This window comes from Nannizzia gypsea, genomic scaffold (genome assembly GCF_000150975.2).
Source record: "Nannizzia gypsea CBS 118893 supercont1.3 genomic scaffold, whole genome shotgun sequence".
In the NCBI taxonomy this organism is placed as follows: domain Eukaryota; kingdom Fungi; phylum Ascomycota; class Eurotiomycetes; order Onygenales; family Arthrodermataceae; genus Nannizzia; species Nannizzia gypsea.
This window is the reverse complement of record NW_003345199.1, coordinates 2,373,746-2,393,949: the sequence shown is the minus strand read 5'-3', so window position 1 is coordinate 2,393,949 and position 20,204 is coordinate 2,373,746. Positions and strand designations below refer to the sequence as shown.

The following is a 20,204-nucleotide window of genomic DNA, read 5'->3' as shown; positions in this document are numbered from 1 at the left end:
AAAAGGGCCAGGGTTGTTTAGCCTGCAGCTAGGTCATTATCAGCCTGTATCGCATTACGCCGTTGACGTATACGCCACAGATAACGGAGAGGGGTGACGTTTTAGCCGAGGATGGTGCGAAGGAGTGAGGGTGGAATTCAGGCATAATGGGGATAGACACGATACTAGCGGATTGAATATTAAAAAAGTAACTTAAATATAAAACGTAGGTTGACAACCACCTACTGAGCAATGATACTTGACCAATAGAGCTCAGTGCAGTACGTTGACGCGAAGGTTGATATCGATGGTCCTCGACGTCAAGATACGCGCAATTAAAGCCCGGCGGCTACCGTCTCGGCAGTGAAATTTCACGTGACTTAAATCACGTGAGAGTTTATTTTTAAGTATTTAAGCTCAGCTCCCCTGTCGCCGCAAGACTCCACTCTTAGGCCTAGGGGTTTTCTATATCATATCAACAAGCCCAGCAGTCCAGAACATATATGGAAAGATGAAGTTCATGAGACAATAGATTGATTGCAATGGGTCAATTACTAGTTAACTGCCTGGGGAACTTGGATATTCCAACACAAAGAATGGAACGAGGCGATCACTGCCTCAGATGCCCAACCTCAAGCCCCTCTGCTTCATTCCAACATCTGAACATAAACATTCGTAAGATATCATCAATCGGTAGCCCAAATATTCGTACGTAAAGGGCCGAAACTCATTTTCAGTTTTTATGGCCTTCCGATGGGTTAGTACAGAGTCCTGATCTCGAAAAGGTTCAAACTAATAGGCTGTGCCTGGGAGAAGGCGCTCATACTTGCTGACACAATCGTTGCTGCAGCACCAGCAATCCCCGTACAGCCAGCCTCCACAGCCGCCACAGCCAAAGCCTTCGCCTCGGCATCTTGCTTCACAAGCTCCGTCATCCTGACGGCCGTTCGGGCAATCGCCGGAATGTCTCCAGGTAGGATCTGGAGTGCCGTCACATTTGGCGCTGACAGTGATGACTAGTGCAGCCAAAGCGAGGAAGATCGTGTACTTCATTTTGATATAGGAAAGGTTGCTGTGAACTAGATTATTCTCTGTGAAAGGTATGATGTTGTTGTTGTTGTAGAAAAAGACAATAGGAAGAACTCCTGGAGTATCGATATGGGATGCGAAAGGCCTTATTTATATCTAGCACTGCGTCCCTGCTATGACAGCCCAACTCCAAGGCCTGGGGGGTTCACAGTCTCTTCGTGCCGATCTTGATCTTGGGCAGGCAATTCAATTCCAAAGCCAGGTTGATTGACTGAGGTGGCTGGCCAGGTTAGCCGATATTGGTCAATCGCACCACCAGCCTGTTCTAAAATTCATAACTAGGAACTCATCCCGTGTATGCAGATGGACGGAGGTAGAAAAGATCAGGGCTTTATCAACCCAGCCGTATGTCACACGGAGTATCAGGACAGTTCAATAGGTGCAAATGGTAAAGCGGCCTGGGCTTTGAGATACGAGCTTGGTAGAGAGGGGAGGCCTGGAGAGAGCCAATTGAGCGTAGGAGCGGAGGATAGGCTGACGTTGCTTTTCAAGAAAGAACATATGCTGTCTTGATTCATTATTGGTCTATATGCATGCTGATGGCTAAAAAAAGAGGCGATCATCCACGGCGTTGTTTCGCCACTATGATCTTCAAACTAAAACCCAAACGCCAAACGTGTCCAGTCCATATATACAGAGGGGGGTGAGATATGTAAATGGGGCCAGCTGTACAAGGAGGTGGGAGATATAATAATATGTACCGAAAAAGCATGGACAGAAACTTTTCCCGCTTGCTTTGTGGAGATGGGGAAATGAAGTGGGGTAAGGTATTAAAATAGAATATGGAAGATAGGGGGGAGACAACAAGTGGAGGGTATATGTGTAACATTAGTGAGTTTTCTCGAGGCTCTGCATGTGGACCAATTCGTAGTATCGACCCTTATTTTGAAGGAGTTCGTGATGTGTACCGCTTTCAACGATGCGGCCCTGGTCGAAGACATAAATGACGTCTGCCTTCTGAATAGTGCTAAGACGATGAGCAACGGCGATAGTCGTTCGACCCTTCGCAGCTGCGTCAAGAGCAGCTTGAACAACCTTTTCAGATTCAGAGTCTAGTGCAGATGTAGCCTCGTCAAGGAGGAGAACCTTTGGATCTCGTATAAGAGCACGGGCGATCGCAATACGTTGCTTCTGACCACCAGACAACATGCTTCCCTTGCTTCCGACCACAGTGCCAAAGCCATCGGGTAGGGACATGATGAAGTCATAAATGTTGGCAGCCTTGCAGGCAGCAAAGACTTGCTCGTCGGGGACATCATCCCTGTCAACCCCAAGGAGGACATTGTCCCGAATCGTTCCTTGGTAAAGAGTTGGTTCCTGGCTGACGAGTGCCAGGTGGCTTCGGTAAGAGTTGACGTTAAGCCTCGAGATATCCTTCCCATCAATATACACACCGCCAGATAATGTGTCGTAGAATCGTTCGATGAGAGCAATGGTAGTACTCTTGCCGCATCCACTTGGTCCAACCAATGCGATATATTGGCCAGGCTTGACAGTTAGGTTAAGGCCACGGAGAACAGGTTGTTCCGGGCGTGTGGGATATCTGAAATGCACATCACGGAACTCAATAGTACCTTCGACTGTATCAAGCTTTTCACCATCAGGCGACTCAATGTCAATTGTCGGCACACGGTCAAAGAGCCTCTTGAAATCAGCAGCCGCGCTCTTTGCCTTACCCATATCAGGAGAGAACGAAAAGACGATTCCAGCTGACTGGGAGCCGAAGATAACGCAGGAGATACACAAGAAAAATTGGAAAGCGTTATACTCTCCCTTGCCAAGAAGGCCACCTCCATACCAGAAGCCAAGAGCAAGACAGAAAAAGGAGAAAGATTGCGAAGCAGCATATAGAAGCGAGGATTTGGCAACGGACCTCAAGCTCTTCTTGGCCTGATCATTAAGTTGACCCTCGTAGATCTCCATTACACCCTTTTCTCTAGTGAGAGAGGCAACAGTGCGGATGGAAGAGGTGGCCTCACAAGCATAGCTTGCAGAGGACTCATACGCTTTCTTCGCTCTGCTCTGAAATTGTGCCAGGATCCAGAATCGATAGAATCCACAGAGGAGAAGAACAGGGACAGTGGAAATGCAAACAAGGGCAAGTTTCCAGCCAAAGGCAAGAGCCACAGTCAGAGCCACGATGAGGGTAGTGCTAACCATCAGAATTGTTCCCAGAGTGGCACCACTTACACCGGAAAGATGTTTCGTTTCAGTTGATAGGAAGGAAGTCAATGCGCCAGTACTGTTCTCTGGGAGATCAAAGAATGCAATATCCTGTCGAAGCATAGCACGGAAGGACTTACTTCGTGCTCGGTAAATCAAGCTCTCAGAGCACATAGCGAAGATGACACCTTGAGCAGATTGAGTGACAAGCTGAACAAGACCCAACATCAGGAACATCAGGGACCAGAAATTGGCATCGTGGCGCAGTTTGCCATACAAGGCAGGTGGCAGAGAGAGTGTTGTAATACCCTTGGCGAAAAAGACGGATTGAACAGGCTGTCCAGCACCAGAGAGAACGGCAAAGAAGAAACCACAGAGCATTATCAATCTCTCTGGCTTGTTGAAGCTAGCGATGAATTTTATCAATGTACCGAGAGAGTATTCGGTTTCTTTTTCTTGGCCACGTCTTTGGGACAGTATAACGCTTGAGAGAGACTTCTTGGTATCGATTCGTCCGAGGTTGGCTTCAACATCTTCATCAGGGTATTTTCCAGAGTGAACACTCTTTGCCGGAACGGAAATCTGGCGTGAGATTTCCTTCTCCTTCTCGATCATGGCTTCATCTTCAGATTCGTCTCCACGCTCCTCGTTAATCCTTTGTGCCTCAACCAGTTGAAGATATGTGCCTTTCAGATCGACAAGCTCATCATGAGTACCCTGTTCAGCGATGCGACCACCAACAATGACAACAATGTTATCGGCGGACTTAATAGTGGACAGACGATGGGCAATAACGATCGTAGTTCTTCCTCGGGACGCGGCATCAAGGGCAGCTTGGACAACACCCTCAGATTTGGTATCCAGAGCAGAGGTGGCCTCATCAAGCAACAGGATCTTAGGATCGCTCACAATAGCACGAGCAATAGCAATACGCTGCTTCTGGCCACCAGATAGAAGGAAACCACGCTGACCGACATCCGTTTCATAGCCTTCTGGCAGCCCCGTAATGAAGTCATGGGCGTTAGCCTCCTTGGCTGCGTTTTCGATCCGTACCTTGATTTGCTCCTCGGATTCATGCTCCATTAGGGAGCCAATAAGGCCCAACCGGATATTTTCAAAGATGGTAGTGCCGAATAATGTGGGCTCCTGGCTCACAAGCGAGATCTGCTGACGCAGCCATCGGAGGTTAAGGGTCTTGATATCACGACCGTCCAGAAGAACGGAACCAGAAACCGGGTTATAGAATCGCTCCAATAAGCCGACGACGGTACTCTTTCCGGAGCCTGAAGGTCCAACAAGAGCAGTGGTTTTGCCTTTGGGAACAATTAAGTTGATGTCTTGCATTACAACAACTTCGGGCCGAGATGGGTAGATATGCTTAATGCCACGGAACTCAATGGTTCCCTCCACTTTTTCGATAGTGTCTCCCTCATCAGAACCCGGGTCGATTGCCGAAACACGATCGATGGTGCCGAAGATCTTTGCGCCGGCAGAAATAGCGGAAGCAAAAGCCTGGGTATTAGGAGCCACGTTTCCGATACTGAATGATCCAATAACGATTGCAAGGAGGATGTTGACGATTGCAGAGAGGTCAGTTTCACCATTAACGAGGAAGCGCGATCCCATCCAGAATCCAAGACCATAGTTCGAGTACATGATAGCCATCATGGAGCCAAACATGATGCCTAGCATCATTTGGAGTCTTCGGCCCCATTTTCTGGCTTCCTTCAAATGCACCTCGTACTGCCTTGCAAGCTTCTCTTGAGTTCCAAAGGCAGTGGCATTTCTGATAGAACTGATCACTTCCTCCGCGACGGTACCTCCTTCACCATAGCTTATCAAGGTCATCTTCCCGGACTTGACCACGAATCTGGATATAACGCCCATAACTAGAACCATCGCAACGATGGTCGAGCTGCAGATGAGTGCAAGCTTCCAGTATCTGACATATCCGATAATAAAGGCACTGAAGAAGGTCGATAGGGCAGTCAAGGTCAAGCCGACCTTCTCTGATATACCATCTTGGATAAGGTTTGTGTCTGCGGTGATCCGGGTGGTGACTTCTCCAGCTCCGAGTTTATCGAAGAAACCGATGTTCTGGCGTAGGATGGCATGGAGATATTTTGCGCGTATCTTCTGAGTGATATGTTCACCAACATAGATGAATCCAACGGTGGATACGTAGAGGAGAATGAATTGGGCGATTCCAAGGTAGACGAAGTAGAGGGAGTTTCTCGTTAATATACTATTGAACTCATCATAGGAGATCTTTTGGAGAGCAATATCTCGAAATGTACCTGCGAGCGAACCGAATAGAACCTATAACAGTGTCAGCCATCAAACTAAACTTTCAAGCTTTAGGGTTATACGTACTGTAAAAAGCGGGAGAGCAGCACCAGCTGCAATAGAAGCTAAAGAAACAATAGCGAGGAATATCAGATCATTCCTAGTTGCATATCGAAATAGTGTTCCGTAGGTAGCCTTGACTTCTGGGATGACCAGCTGCTGCTTTAAAACCTCCCGTTCGTTCTCGGGTAGATGAGCAAGCAGAGCATCTAGATCCTCCGGTGTCGAGCCCTTAGTAGCATCGGTGTCACCCTTCTTAGTCACCTTTTCCTTCTCAGTAGTTGACGAAGACGACGAGGCTGGATTTCGGTTTTCCTGCTTGCTGACTTGGTCATCCGGGGTATTCTTTTTCTCGCTCAGTTCGCCCATCTTGATTAAATATTTCCTATAATATAAAACAGAGGTAATGAATATTATACGGTATCACCCCTTCAGAAGAGGGAAGAGGTAGGTGCCGTAAATCAGGCCATGTGGTGGTCAACGGTATTAAATAAATTGAAATAGCTGAAGATGCACTGTTCTAGTGCAAAGAATGCTGAGTAAAACAGGGCAGCACTGTGGCGATTATTCCACAAGGGAGTTCAAAACAAGCACTGAAGATGAATCCACGGCCAAGCAAAGGAGGAGAGCAACGGCTGGACCTCTTTATATATATGTATATCGTTGAACAGAAAAAAAAAACCCGGTCCACCCGCGCTAAACAGGGCGGTTCATTCTCCGGGCAGCCCCATATCCGTGGTGGTAGAACTCTGGAACCCAACACACCCCTGCACGGAGCTTGGAGACGGAGTATCCGAAGATATGCCTTCGGTACCAACCATGAACAAAAAATACGAGAGAGCTGGTTGGCTAGTTGCCTGCCATGCGATGTCAAGTAGCTTCATGCCAGAAGCTTCCTCGCTTATCACTTGCATCCCTCACTCACGGTATGATGGCGCCCATAGCGTAATACCGCTCATTCGTTGCACAAGCTGCGTAGTTACATCATTGAATGCTCATAGTCGGTGTGTGTGCAGGATGTAATGATACTGTCACGGGCATAAAAAAGTTATGCAACTCCGAAAGTCTCGGTTGACTCAGATTGAATACGAGCCAGCGAATAAGATGATTTGATCGCAACCCGATCTCAATTGAGGACATGGGGCGTATAGGTGAGCTTATGACCGGACGGACTTACCAGTCATTTCTACCCCATTCCTTTGCATGGATGGATTTGTTATACGTGAGTTTCAGGAGGTCGACGACGTTTCCAGGATGGCCAGGCAGCGAAGTAATTAATACACGTACATTATGTTGAAAGCCGCGTAAAAAGCTTAAAGCCAGATTGGACCCAGTTGCTTAACCATCGCAGCATCAATCTATCCGATGTCCGAGTCTAGGCAACCAGATTTCATAATTGCATTTCGCTGGCTTACTCCGTACTTCGACTTGGATTGAGGAATAGGAATCCTGCCATTCCATACGGAATACGCCATACGGAGGGATGATTCTCGGCATTGTTCCCCCTTAAATAGTTACTGGCTCCTACTGTCAGGATCGAAGCGCAAAGGTAGTTGCACGTATAAATGCTCGTATGGAGATCAGTCCGCCTTGCAAGATTTCACAGCCAATTGATCGCACGGAATTAAGTAAAGTGAGCTACCTCGTGGGCTGCTGGCGCTCCTGCGCTAAAGCCAGGTTTGGTCTCCGCTCGCTTAGAGAATGAAGCGGACTCCTAAACCCTTTCCCCCTGATCCACCTCCATGACGCATCCGTTTTGAAGTCGGCTGAAGCTCAGGAGCTCCGTCCAAGCGCATTTCAGGCTTGCTTGGTTTGACCGCTTCGAGGAAATGCTGGACTGAACTGCAGCGCCGGGAGGTGTCGTGGCGGCGACGGTACTTACATAAATTGATCTAAAAATATTTATTTAGTCAAGCTTTTCGATGACGCTCTTGTACCTCGTTTAGTCGTTTACCGAGATGAGCAAGCATACATATCAGATGCGTTATATTTGTAAGGGATGTACGGAGTACTCTGTAATGGAATGCTGGGAGGATTTCACGGATACGGACGATTGAAGCGTTCCGTGGTATTTCAGCCGCCCAATCCTTCCTGTCTGGAAGGGGTCTCATGCATCGCTCTGAGTCAATCAGGCATCAACAATCAGGATCCCCAGCCAACTCCCAACTCAAACGAAGACTCATCATGAGTCTGTCGACGGCGAGAGACAGTCCGTCATCCTCACGTCTCATCCTCTGGCGTCAAGTCACCATGGGTAAAATCGGAACTGAGAGCTCACAACCCATGCACACCTCCTGATCAGGAACAGTCCAACATTCAGGGGCTTTTCTATTATCTGCCTCTATGGAGTATACGGAGTACATGGTGTTGGTTGTTGGTTGCTGGTTCTCGTAGCGTCTTGGTCGGTCGTCGTTAACAAAACTTCCCGAAGCGAAGTCGATCGAGACGACCAACCACGTGACATCCTAAACCAGCCAAGCGAGCCAAGCCCACTTCACACAAAACTTCTTTCTTTTACAATTCCCTGACCACAGAAAACTTCACGTCGCAACGCTCAACATATCCAAGGACGCGACAGTTCACGAAACACCGTCAAGATGCCTGTAAGTTGGTTGGAGCTGATGGAGGAAATATCAGGATTGCGTTATGAAGCTGTACCGATGCTGACTGAATTCGCTACAGAGCCAAAAGTCCTTCCGCACCAAGCAGAAGCTTGCCAAAGCCCAGAAGCAGAACAGACCTATCCCACAGTGGATTCGGTTGAGAACTGGCAATACCATCAGGTAGGATGCTCTTTGCTGTGATGTTCTGGTGGTTTCGTGGATGAGTGCGTGTGTGCGTGTGTGCGTGCGTGTGGAAGGGACGAATCGAGGATTTGAACCACAACAGTCGCGGGGTGGAATATCGAGATCTACGGAAGTGGGAGTGCGCCGATTTTCGTTGATGTGATGAGGATATTCAGATTCCCACGGTATATCGAATGGGGATATCATGAGACTTGAGCTACGACGTCGACTTCTATATACCCCGCGACAGGACATCGATCAAGCTCAACGAACACAGACCAGAACGCAAGCATATTCTCACAGATGCATCCGCGAAACCACCACTTGGCCTGTTGAGAACTACAAACTAATCTGCTTCTCTACTAGATACAACGCCAAGCGAAGACACTGGCGCAAGACCCGTCTCGGAATCTAAACGATTTCTCTCAGCTGCCGACATTTTCCTCGATTTCCAACCCTACCTGCCCACTTTCTCGTTCACTTGCCTCCCACAATTTCACATCCCGACTCTTCTACCTTCGACAATCAATACATAAGTTGCAGCAAGCAAGTGCTTACTCCGAGATGGGAAAAGATGAACGATCAATGAAAATGGGTTCTGTTACGTTATGAGGATAGGGATAGTTGTTACAAAAGCAATACAAGGAAATGTTTTCCATGTGGCTAAAATTTGTTCGGTCCTGGTGCATTTATTGGACTTATAGCATATTAGACCACATTTGTAGAGAAGGAAAAGCAAAAGCATTATACTATGACGTATTGTAGTAGAAATTGCAACTGAGTAGCTTCCCTAGCTAATGTACCTGCCAGTTTTTCCCTTGAACAAGAGCAAGAACGACAAGAATAACGATGACGATGATGATGATGATGATGCTGCAGCCAACCCAGATCTACGGAAGAAAGGGGCAGAAAGAAGGAAAAAATAAAAGGAGGTAGAAGTTGAGTATGAACAGAAGGGTAAACCCAAACGCCTCTCGTGTAATGTGGAGGGAACAGAAAGAGAGTAACAGAACAACGTCAACAGATAAAGACGGAGTAAAAAAAAAAAGAACTGTGTCGTCGGAGAGTAAAGATGAGATGGAACGTCTTTTTGAGTGATAGGCTCATGGTCGCGTAGACATCGTGTAAGGGGATAAGTAGTGAATTGTTTAGCGGCTAGGTGTTGTTAGCTTGATAGATCCAGTAGAAAGATGGAGGTAGGGAGGGCAAGGAGGCAAGCTTACTCTTCGGCCCACTCGTTCTCACGGCGGATCTGGTCCTCTTCCTCTGGAGTGAAGTCGTTCTGGATGTTGAAGGTCTTGCGAATCTCCTCGGGGGACTTGCCCTTGATCATGTTTGCGACGGTCTTGCAGCCGACGTCAAGCAGGGCCTTGATGTCAAGGTAGTTCGCAGCCTATCCAGCATTAGCTCTGCGCATCAAGTCGGAAATGAGAAAGTGTAGAAGAAGAAGAAAAGGAGAACTAACGAGAATGATTTCAAAGAGCATCTCCTGATCGACCTGCATGAACTTCTGATCCCACTCGTCAATGTCGGTGGTCTTGCGGCGGGAGTCGACGTCATCATCACCGGTGCTTGGAGGGTCGCCCTTGTGGTGCTCACACCACTCGATGACTTTCTTGAGAACAGACTCATTGACCTGTACATCATATTTATTATTAGCTATGTACGGGGAAGGAATGAATAAGAGGTAGACGCACGTTGGGAATAGGAATAGCTTCGCCGGAGTCGCCGAGATCCTCGAGCATGTTCTTGATCAGGATGGAGCGCTCAGCTACCTGGCGTTCTGCAGTCATGAGTTAGTTAGTGGAGGCGGTTGCCTGGCGCCGGAGTAGCAAGGGCGCCTACCGATGGTGACTTCAACCCCATCGGAGCTGGTCAAGGTGATCTTGTTGGTCGCAGTAGCAGCCATGGTTGAACCGAGAGAAAAGAAGAAGGAGGTTTTGGTAGTGTAGAAGAGTTATGTGTCCTAGCCGAAGCAGTCAGAGAGATGCGCGCCTTTATGCTGGGTAATGAAGCTAGCTATGCTGTTGTGGAGGGGTCGGAAGAGCTGGGAGAAACGAGGTCTTTGGAGCGGCGTACCCTGTGCTTAAATAGAGCCAGCGACAAGGGCGGGTTGACAAGGCAGCAGTCCAGAGTAGAGGCAGCAGCCAGCAGCTTTGTTGATTGGTTGTTTGTTAAGCGTTGCCGTTGTTGTTTTTTGTTTGATGAAGCTGAAGTCGAGTTGAAGTCGTAGAAGAAGAAGCAGAAGAAGAAGCAGAGGCAGAAGTGGAAGTGGAAGTTGAAGCCTAAGAAAGAAGAGAAAAGGCGGAAAGTAGCAGTCACGTGATGGGACTTTTCTTTATAAGTGGGAAGAAGTCGATGACGATAGAAGAAGAAGAGAGGAAGAGGACGAAGTAGATGACGATGATGATAGAAGATGGAGGAGAAGAAGTGGATGGAAGATGATGGAAGAAGAGGAGGAGGCAATTAGTTAGTGACAGTGAAGTTACTACTTAACTGCCTGCTGGTAAAGTGAAGAGAGCCTCCAACGTCATTGCAGCTAGTTATCTAGATCAAGGAGATACATAGATATTAGTAGAATAGGGTATTGAAGAGTTAGTAGGCTTATATATGGATAAGAAGATCACAGGTAGAGAGAGAGCCATGGAGTAAGTGTCTGCCAGGATCAGATATCTCGAGACAAGCCCTTGACTGTCCAGGTGCCCCCTACCCCTTGCCCCTACTCCCTATATAAACACCAAGTGCTTAACCACCACGGAGTACTTCTCCAAGAGACGGATCTTCAACACCAGGACTAGCTTTCTTAGTCTTCCAGACTGTAAACAACCAACTAATCAGCGACAGTCAAGATGGTCACGATAGCCAAAGCAGCCTTCGAGTGGTCGACTCGCCTGTCCTTTGGCAGATGACGCTCCTTTGTCTTCTTCTCTCTTCTCTACTCCGTAACCACCAGGGATCAAGCATGTAAATAACCAAGACGCCGCCTCAAAACACCTTAAAACCCGTCCTGCTCAACTAGTTCTACTGCCTAAGCTCCCCTTCCAAGCATCTCCTCGATCTCCGTTGAAAAGCTTCCTCCTTGCAATCTGATGTGAGCTGCCCTTGTCATTGGCTGTTCGTATCCATCTTCTGGCATCTTGAAAGGAGTTCTCTTCTTCCTTTCTTCTTCCATCTTTTCTCTCTCCTTTCACGTCCTCTTTCTTCTCCTTTTTGTCCCTTTCGTCTCTTCTCCTGCTCCCTTGTCTGGCTTCTCCTGTCCAAGCATGTCCTGCTAACTGCACAGCCGCATCTCCCAGCTGTAGCTAGCCAGCTAGTGAACCTGCCGTGGCTTGACCGCATGCGCCAGACAGACAATGCCAGTCCCTCTCATGCGCCCGCAGACTCTTCTCTAGACAGCCAGACAGTCCGACGGACAGCCGGATAGACGCATTAGACGCCATGTGGAGGAGGACGTATCTTCTTCTCCTCCTGGTGCGCGTCTACCTCGCCCTCTGCCCAAGCTACATCCACCCAGACGAGAACTTCCAGGGCCCCGAGCTCTTCGCCGGTTAGTTAACTACTACTGCTACTTTTCTTTCCCTCCCCACTTAAACCTGCCAGTCCGATTTACTAACTAACCAACCGTTATCTAGGCCGGCTGTTTTCATATCCCTCGCATCTGACATGGGAGTTCACCTCTTCCACGCCGATACGCAGCATCTTCCCGCTATGGCTCGTCTACGGCCTGCCCATGACGCTGCTCAAGTGGCTCTGGGCAGAGACGGGCAACGACCGCCCCAACCCGCCGCCGCAGCTGGTATACCATGTCCTGCGCCTGACCATGTTCCTGCTCAGTCTCATACTCGAGGACTGGGCCATACATGAGCTGGTGCCGAATCCGCGGCGCAGGAGGCAGGCCGTCGTGCTGGTCGCCAGTTGCTACGTGACATGGACGTACCAGACGCATGCCTTTTCGAATTCGCTGGAGACACTACTGGTACTCTGGAGTCTAGTCCTGATTCAGCGTATTGTCGAGAATAAAGTAGGTCTCCCTTGATAATTATTGAAAACAAAAAGGGATTGATATTGATTGACTGCTTTAGCATCGGTCGTCGGTGTTTACTTGTGCTCTTCTCGCACTCGTGGCCGTCATGGGCGTGTTCAACAGGATCACTTTTCCCGCTTTTATCATGATACCCGCACTGCAACTGGTGCCTCATTTCATTAACAAGTGCGTGTCCCACCATCTATCTCTATTACATCTATACATCCATATACTAACGCCAGATAGACCACTTTCTTTAATATCCCTCGCGTTCTTCAGCCTGCTATTCTCCTTCTTCGCAGTCGCCATAGACACGACCTTCTACACCCTCCCGGACTCCTTCTCCACCTTCATCAGAAACCCTACCATAACACCACTAAACAACCTCCTCTACAACTCAGACACCTCAAACCTGGCCTCCCACGGCCTCCATCCACGCTACAACCACCTCCTAGTCAACCTCCCCTTACTCCTGGGCCCAGCATACCTCGTTTCCCTCTGGTCCCTCTTCACCAGGGGCATGGTATCACCCACCTTCCACACGCGCAACACACGCGCATACTCCGCTCTGTTCGGCGCATTAATCATCTCCCTCTTCCCACACCAGGAAGCACGCTTCCTGCTCCCTTGCGTCCCCTTACTACTCACATGCTTCAAACCGCCCAAGTCACGTACCTTCCTAGCCGCCTGGATAGTATTCAACTGCACCCTCGGCGCATTAATGGGCATATACCACCAGGGCGGAGTAGTTCCAGCACAACTACATATACCAACACTTCTATCCGAGTCCCTCCCACCTTCCGAACCAACAGTCAACGTCTCAGTGCTGTGGTGGAAAACATACTCCCCTCCCTACTGGCTGGTAGGAGACGGCAGCAGCACCAACGCATTCAGCATAACCACGCATGACCTCAAGGGCATGTCGAGGGGAGATTTCCTTAACAGGACGATCTCGAGCGTGCCGCGCTGCACGTCTGATTCTAACCCGTTTGAGTTCCATCATGGCCTGCCTAAAGTGAGGGTGGAAGGAGGGGACATGACGCTTCTTGTTGCGCCGCGATCGGCTTCGTATCTGGATCAGTTTGTTGTTCCGGATGGAGGGGAGGATGAGAGTGCTGCTGGTGGGCCGGTGCGAGAGATACGGCTGCATAAGCTATGGCAGTATGATAGACACGTTAACATGGATGACTTTGATCCGGGCGACGATGGGTTATGGGGGGCGGTGGAACGGGTTTTCGGTAGGTATGGGTTGGTTATCTGGCTGGTTACGAGGCCTTGTTTAGCATAGTTAGCATAGTATAGTATACCATAGCATGCATCTTTCACTAGACCTACATACTACCACTAGTGTTTTATTTTAATTTTATTCAAAAGAAAAATAAAAGTATTGAATATAATCCTACAGGCGTATTCTTACGAATAAGACTAGACGAGGATGTGGAAGAACACAATTATCGTTGGTTTGGTTACGTAGTTAGGATACATGTTTTGCCTATTTCTTTAACCCAGTAAGGAGTGAAGAAAAGTCCAGCAGCAGGAAAAGTAAAGGAAGTAAAGGCCAGAGAAGGTAAAAAGTATGAATTTCATGTCATTTCATTTCACGTCGTTTGGGATAATTAAAAGCTGTGCGCGCGTACTTGCGGTGTTATGTGTTGTGTGTGGTAGCCGAGCCTCCTTTTTTTATTTCAAGGGGGAGCGTCTTGAGAAAAAAGGGTCTTGGATAGCTAGAGATGGTCATGGGCGATGATAGTGAAAAAGAGGAGGCTGACTATCAGTACCGAATTGGACGGACGGGCGTAACAAGCGGGTGACGTTAAGAAACATAAACTGCAGAACGGCGAGAGGGATGACGGGGATCTTCTACTGCTGGTCCTCGTTTTCGTCGGGTTGGTCGAATAGGAAGTTGGCAGCCAGTTCCTCGTTCTTGTCACAGGCGAAGTAAGCCTGGATGACGGAGTCGCGAGAGAAGCCGAGACGGCAGAGCTACAGAGACTAACGTTAGCTGATGGTATAGTATCAAGTTTCAAGAGAGTGTGATGCTTACTCTCTCGATCGCATCTCTCTCTTCCTCTGTCACGCTGATAGACTGAGCACCAGGTGGAAGCTGTGTTTCGTCATCGACATCCTCACTAAGCAACTGTAGGAACTGCTCCTGGTTCTGACCGATCAATTGGGCAAGCTGAGGGTTTCCGGCACCAACCTGCTGAAGGATGGGTTCAAGCATTTGTGGTTGTTGCTGGACAAGCTGGCGGAGCTGCTGGAAATGAGGGTTGTTGCGCAAGAACTCTAGGCTTCCCAGGCTGCCTGCAGATTCTCCTGAGCCTGCTCCAGCACCGGCACCGGCACCACGACTACGACCGCTTCCGCCTCCACTGGCCTGCGCGGCAGCTTGTTCAAAGAGATTTAAAGATTCCTGGACCTGGGACTCGGATGCGCCTTCAGTGGCAGCAGGCCGGGCGCTTCCTGCAGCGGGGGCACTAGGGGCTTCTCGCTCGGGTTCATCAGGGATGCCCTAAGCTAAGGTTAGCGAACAAATTACGGATGCATACAAAAGGTTATGAAGTGAAGTTGACATACGTTCAGCAGATATTCAATGGCACGGTCTGGGTTGAAGTAAGCAGCTCTCATTGCACGGTCGATATCACCTCTCGAGAAACCCATGGCCAACATCTGTGTAATGGCCTCCTGTCCCTGGTTACCCATCAAAAGAGCAGAGGGGTCGTTAAACGTAGCCCCGGACGAAGCACCGGACGAAGCACCTCCGGCAGGCGAAGGGGTAGCCGGAGTCTGTAAAGGGGGGGCATTTACACGAGCAGGAGCTGAGGGAGTGGCGGGAGTGGGAGCAGGTGGTGCAGCAGCCGGTGTCTGGGATGAGGAGGCAGCAGCAGCCGAGGGAGCAGCAGCCTTTGGCTATGCCAAGTGTTAGCCACAGGGCAGGCACGGTGATATATGATGGATGCGAATAAAGCGTACCTTGGACACCATGCACACTATAAAGCCCTTCTCCTCAATGCTATATGATTCAACGGTGTTGTCATCTTGTAGAATCTTGCCTGTATGCGGTGTGGGGCGAGTCAGTATCGGCAAACAACTCGACTACAGCAAAAAAGCCATGGTCTCCCAAGGCAACGCACCTGAGTATATTAATTTCTGCTGCGAGGCAGGCCATCCTTTCTCGGTTGCGATCTTCTCCTTGACATCCAAAATCTGTGGTGGGTGATTAACAACGGCATCCCGAAGAAGCGTTATGGAAGCCTAGCTAAGAGGTAAAGATGGCGGGGAAAGCAAGCCACCGACTGACCTTCTCTGAGGGCTCAGCTTCTATCACAAACTTCTGCTGCTTCAAATCCTGTAGATAAGAAAAGAAGAGTTAGCTAAGAGCGGAACTGGCCATTATATCCATCTGGATAACAGTGGGCTTGGGGGTTGGTGTCGCATACCCTAAAAGTGAGCTTCATCTTTGTGCCAGTCACCAGCCAAGCGGTAGAGCGATCCGGAGCAATCAAATAGGAACAGCCAAGTGGGCTATGAGCGGGCCAGAGAGCAGTGTCTGCAGCAGTGCTTGTTTCTTCTACAGCATGCAGCAGCGAGAAGAGAGCTAGAGAAGTGCAAGCAAGCAAGCAAAGGAGAGCAGAGCAGGAAGATCAAAGGTACAATAATGAGGACAAGTTGAAGTTGACGTTGACGTTGAAGCTTTTGGTCGCTTTTTTTTAGTTTTTGTTGTTTCTCCAAAAAGGCGGGCGGACGAGGGCGGCTGCTTTGGGACTAGCGCGGGCAAACAGTGCAAAGTGCTTCCTTGCCTAGTCAATACTTAGTAAGTGTCACGTGGACGGTCAGGGTCAGAAGAAGAAGGCGAAGACGAAGGCGAAGATGATAAGCAGAAGACGACGATGTTGACAAGACGATGGAAAGATGGAGAGATGGAAAATGGTACTTCATGGTGATGGTGTAGTGCTAGAAAGTCATGTCTATTTCGATGCCCCCAAAACGCTTGCTCCCCATGCAGATAAACAAGAAATAATACCGTGCAACGCCTTTAACCCCAAGTCCCCCTGAGTCCTTCTACCTGACAGCTCATGGCCTTTCCCCTGACCTTCCCCTAAGGCTTTCTATCACTTTCCCCTGCATGTCTTACTGTGATGTGTCCGGAACACCCGACTGGACCCATCGAAGACCATCTAGTGTCGATGTGCTGTTCTTGTGTTCGTCTCTTCTGGCTGTGCCACGCTGTTCCACCCCAAAAACCAACTTCACACAGTGCATACACCGTATAGTTCACACCGACATTGTGCTTCTGACGGACAACTACACACACCGTTAGCTCAGTCAGACCCTAGATACCAAGGAGCAAGTATACGACTCACTGGATAGCGTCCTCCATGAAGATGATATGCCACATCTGCTCGAATACCCAACCAACCCCAAAGCTTGTAAACGATGAGTTTAAAGCCCAATTTCGCATCCTCACATAGTCCTCCACTGGCCTCTGGTGTATCCTCTCCCTCGTCACCGCAAACTGAGCACAGCACACTCCACCAATATGCTCGGGCACCTCGCTCCTACTAACGTTGAACAGCTCCATGTATATCTCGGGTAACTGTGCTCGTTCGTTTTGCTCGCGTATATCTATCTCAGTCGGGCTGAGCGGGTTAAGCGAGGTTGGGCAGCCCGGCTCCCAGAGACATCGCAGGTTGGCGTACCCTTTTCTCTTGACTGCTGCGATCTGCAGGGCGGAGAGAACGTTGACTGTCTTGCGGGCCTTGAAGTCATTGTGCCATTGCTTGTTGGCGCTGTGGGTGAATGCCATTATCTCTGGAAGGGAGTGGTAGTAGTCTATGATGAAGGAGAGGTACACCATGGCTTCACGGCCCACATTCTTTGGTGTGCGAAGGGTATATCTTTCATCTCCATCCACGGAATAGACAAAGGGCGTCCATCTAGATATTGTTAGTATAAGCCCACGGAACAAGCGCGTCACTTTGGTTCTGCTACTCACTCTGGCTCCAGCTGCTTTACCCAGCCTACTCTATCCCATTTTGTCTTTGGAAGGATCACCGCCTGGGAGATTTTGATAGCTTGTTCATGGACTGGTGGCGGGACAGGAGTGTAGTTGTCATAGAAGTAGAAGAAATAGGCCATAGCCAGGCCAGAGAGGAAACACAGTAGAAGCACCGTCTTGCTCCGGACCAGCTGGAGCCTGCCATAGCTAAACCGGCTTCTTCTTAGAACTGCCATAACAGTCATGTTTTTCATCTCTACCCAGTGGACCTTTTCAGCAGTTTGACTAAATCAGGGCAAAGAAGGTATTGCTTTGATGGTGACAGAAATAATGCTCATCTTGGATCTGCGATAATGAATTTTCTTCTCTCTTCCCAAATTCTGCTCTGTCTCGACTTTCGTTTCTACTGACAAAGAAAAGCCGAAAAGGTACGACTTCAGCCCTGTCGTCCCTTTAAATATCTATTTTATATGCGCGAAACCCGCCCGCGGACAAGGATAGCCGCGTCTTCAAAAACTCTTTCCACCAAGAGAGGCGCGAGCAACCATCTTATATATCACTAATAATATTACAGGCGCTAGCTCTCTACGGTTCTCCGGCCCTTGCTCTCTTTCTCCTCGAATTGAGCCCATATCTCTCGCCCCTGTCGGACAAGCCAAAAGGCCGCCAATAGGAGTAAGTGAAACAGGGTCAGGGGCTCGGCTTTTTGGCTTGCTTGTATGGGCGTCCCACAGGCATCAGAGCACAAGCTGAGCAAGAAGAGAACAGAGAAAACGGAGTAAGGGGAACGGGCCCAATGAGAGGGTGCCTTTTTTTTATCTTATGATTTTCCCTTCCATGGATCTGCAGAGCCATGGAGAGTTACGGAGTATGTGGAAGAGGCAAAGTTTTGCTTTTTTCTGTCTTTTTTCCTCCTTGGTCGATTTGCGATGGGATGGGATGGGATGGACAGATGGATGTGAACTCGTTGGTGTTCCCTGATAACTATGCTGATGGTCAGTGATTTACGTTTAGTTTAGCTGTTAGATGATCGGCGAGTACCTGTCAATCCTTCGAGGGAGCACTTGCAAGGAGATGAATGGAAATGCTAGCCAGACTTGAGCGAGAAAATGGGTTCATTTTAGCATGGCCATGGCAAGGCAGAGGCGCAAGACACTGAAACGCCCGCCTCTTAGCCTCCTTCTAACCAACTTACTTGAGTAAGATTCATGCAAGCGGGGGCCCGCGGAAGCCAGAAATGACATAAGACGACGGCTGGCTGAAAGAGGGCTTACACTCTATACTCCGTGCTTGATCCTGCGAGCGGACGAAAACAGTGACTCAGGGAGCAGACTGTGTAGTTGATAACTAAGTCAACCGGTAACTGGTTAACGAGCTGTCAGATTGCATAGTTACCAGTTTACAGAGTAGCTAACTAATAGTGACGATGGTTGTGGTTCAGCCCTTTGCCGTGGAGCAGGTAAGCTCACTCTACTATAATTAAAACTCCATACATCAGTATTCAGGCTGGTGTAACTAAGAGGCTGTGGGGTTAACTTCTGATAACATGAATGCATAGTGGATGGACGAGTATGAAACAACGGCCAAGTACAACATCGCAGAGACATGCTCGTCCTCCATCTCGCTCGACGACCTGTGTGCCTTTGCAGGGGACACCAGGCCAGCAGACTTGTTCGACTCCTCGAGAAAGCTGGGATACGGCGCCATCCGCGGATCTGAGGAGTTGCGCTCCGCCATAGCCCGGCTACATGCTGGAAGTTATGAAGGTGCTGCTGCCCAAGTACCGACCCTAGATAATGTGTTGATCACTCCGGGGGCTATCAACGCCAACTTCCTACTGCTATATACCTTGGTGCATGTCGGTGACCATGTTGTCTGTCACTATCCGACGTACCAGCAGCTCTATTCTGTCCCGGAGAGCCTAGGTGCAGAAGTGACGCTCTGGAAGACCTCGGCTGAGAAAGACTGGGAGTTGAACGTAGATGAACTAACGGGACTTATCAAGGAAAACACCAAACTCATCATCCTCAAGTATGGTGCTTACTCGTTAACCAACTGCCTCTTTACCGATGACTGGCCCAACTGACTGTGGTGAACTAGTAACCCTCAAAACCCAACAGGGAAAACTATACCAACCAAAGATCTCCAGCAGATAATCAACATCGCTCGAGAAAGAAACATCTACGTCTTCTGCGATGAAGTGTACAGGCCTCTCTTCCACTCTCTTGATACCACCCAGCGCCCCGCATCAGCCTACTCGCTAGGCTACGACAAGGTGATAATCACCGGCTCTGTGTCCAAGGCTTACGCTCTCGCTGGCATCAGAATAGGTTGGATCATAGCTAACAAGGAAATGATCAACCAATGTCTTCATGCCCGTGACTACACTACTATATCCGTCAGCCAGCTAGATGATAAAGTAGCTTCGTTTGCGCTTGGAGAGAAACGCGTGTCGAATCTACTGGCTAGAAACATGAGTCTTGCAAAACACAACTTGGACATCCTAGCTGCGTTTGTTGAGGAGTTTTCATCCGTGTGTGATTGGTATAAACCGCTAGCTGGTACTACGGCGTTCGTTAGGTTTTCGAAGAATGGGGTACCGGTTGATGATGTTGGGTTGTGCAAGATGGTGTTTGAGAGGGTTGGAGTCATGTTTGTTCCTGGCGGGCATTGTTTTGGACCAGAGTTTAAGGGGTTTGTGAGGATCGGATATGTATGCGAGACGAAAGATTTGGAAGAAGTCTGGCACAGCTTAGGGTTTTCATGAAGGATGGTTTTAGTGAGGTTTGACTTGACGTATGTAGTTAAGTAGGCCTAC

General features: G+C 49.0%; 8 protein-coding genes across 8 annotated transcripts; 3 read left to right on the top strand and 5 right to left on the bottom strand.

Moving 5' to 3' along the window:
* Positions 1-771: 771 nt before the first annotated feature.
* Positions 772-1,032, bottom strand: MGYG_04330 (hypothetical protein; the record flags this gene model as incomplete). The annotated part of the gene is made up of 1 exon (XM_003174105.1): positions 772-1,032. The coding sequence occupies one exon, from the start codon at positions 1,030-1,032 to the stop codon at positions 772-774; it is 261 nt and encodes an 86-aa protein (XP_003174153.1).
* An 864-nt stretch (positions 1,033-1,896) lies between these two features.
* On the bottom strand, positions 1,897-5,946 carry MGYG_04329 (leptomycin B resistance protein pmd1; the record flags this gene model as incomplete). Its single annotated transcript, XM_003174104.1, has 2 exons — positions 1,897-5,550; positions 5,605-5,946. 2 exons carry the CDS (start codon positions 5,944-5,946, stop codon positions 1,897-1,899), a joined length of 3,996 nt encoding a protein of 1,331 aa, XP_003174152.1.
* A 2,228-nt stretch (positions 5,947-8,174) lies between these two features.
* MGYG_04328 (hypothetical protein) lies at positions 8,175-8,713 on the top strand (the record flags this gene model as incomplete). The annotated part of the gene is made up of 3 exons (XM_003174103.1): positions 8,175-8,228; positions 8,260-8,360; positions 8,581-8,713. The coding sequence occupies 3 exons, from the start codon at positions 8,175-8,177 to the stop codon at positions 8,711-8,713; spliced, it is 288 nt and encodes a 95-aa protein (XP_003174151.1).
* An 869-nt stretch (positions 8,714-9,582) lies between these two features.
* MGYG_04327 (S-phase kinase-associated protein 1A) lies at positions 9,583-10,272 on the bottom strand (the record flags this gene model as incomplete). The annotated part of the gene is made up of 4 exons (XM_003174102.1): positions 9,583-9,756; positions 9,829-9,999; positions 10,061-10,146; positions 10,209-10,272. The coding sequence occupies 4 exons, from the start codon at positions 10,270-10,272 to the stop codon at positions 9,583-9,585; spliced, it is 495 nt and encodes a 164-aa protein (XP_003174150.1).
* Positions 10,273-11,801: 1,529 nt separating this feature from the next.
* On the top strand, positions 11,802-13,675 carry MGYG_04326 (GPI mannosyltransferase 4; the record flags this gene model as incomplete). Its single annotated transcript, XM_003174101.1, has 4 exons — positions 11,802-11,910; positions 11,996-12,384; positions 12,446-12,573; positions 12,634-13,675. 4 exons carry the CDS (start codon positions 11,802-11,804, stop codon positions 13,673-13,675), a joined length of 1,668 nt encoding a protein of 555 aa, XP_003174149.1.
* A 572-nt stretch (positions 13,676-14,247) lies between these two features.
* On the bottom strand, positions 14,248-15,845 carry MGYG_04325 (nucleotide excision repair protein RAD23; the record flags this gene model as incomplete). Its single annotated transcript, XM_003174100.1, has 7 exons — positions 14,248-14,370; positions 14,432-14,899; positions 14,965-15,297; positions 15,361-15,440; positions 15,522-15,594; positions 15,689-15,736; positions 15,828-15,845. 7 exons carry the CDS (start codon positions 15,843-15,845, stop codon positions 14,248-14,250), a joined length of 1,143 nt encoding a protein of 380 aa, XP_003174148.1.
* Positions 15,846-16,637: 792 nt separating this feature from the next.
* Positions 16,638-17,622, bottom strand: MGYG_04324 (hypothetical protein; the record flags this gene model as incomplete). The annotated part of the gene is made up of 3 exons (XM_003174099.1): positions 16,638-16,692; positions 16,752-17,324; positions 17,384-17,622. 3 exons carry the CDS (start codon positions 17,620-17,622, stop codon positions 16,638-16,640), a joined length of 867 nt encoding a protein of 288 aa, XP_003174147.1.
* A 1,190-nt stretch (positions 17,623-18,812) lies between these two features.
* On the top strand, positions 18,813-20,153 carry MGYG_04323 (tyrosine aminotransferase; the record flags this gene model as incomplete). The annotated part of the gene is made up of 3 exons (XM_003174098.1): positions 18,813-18,845; positions 18,945-19,417; positions 19,487-20,153. 3 exons carry the CDS (start codon positions 18,813-18,815, stop codon positions 20,151-20,153), a joined length of 1,173 nt encoding a protein of 390 aa, XP_003174146.1.
* Between the last annotated feature and the right edge of the window lie 51 nt (positions 20,154-20,204).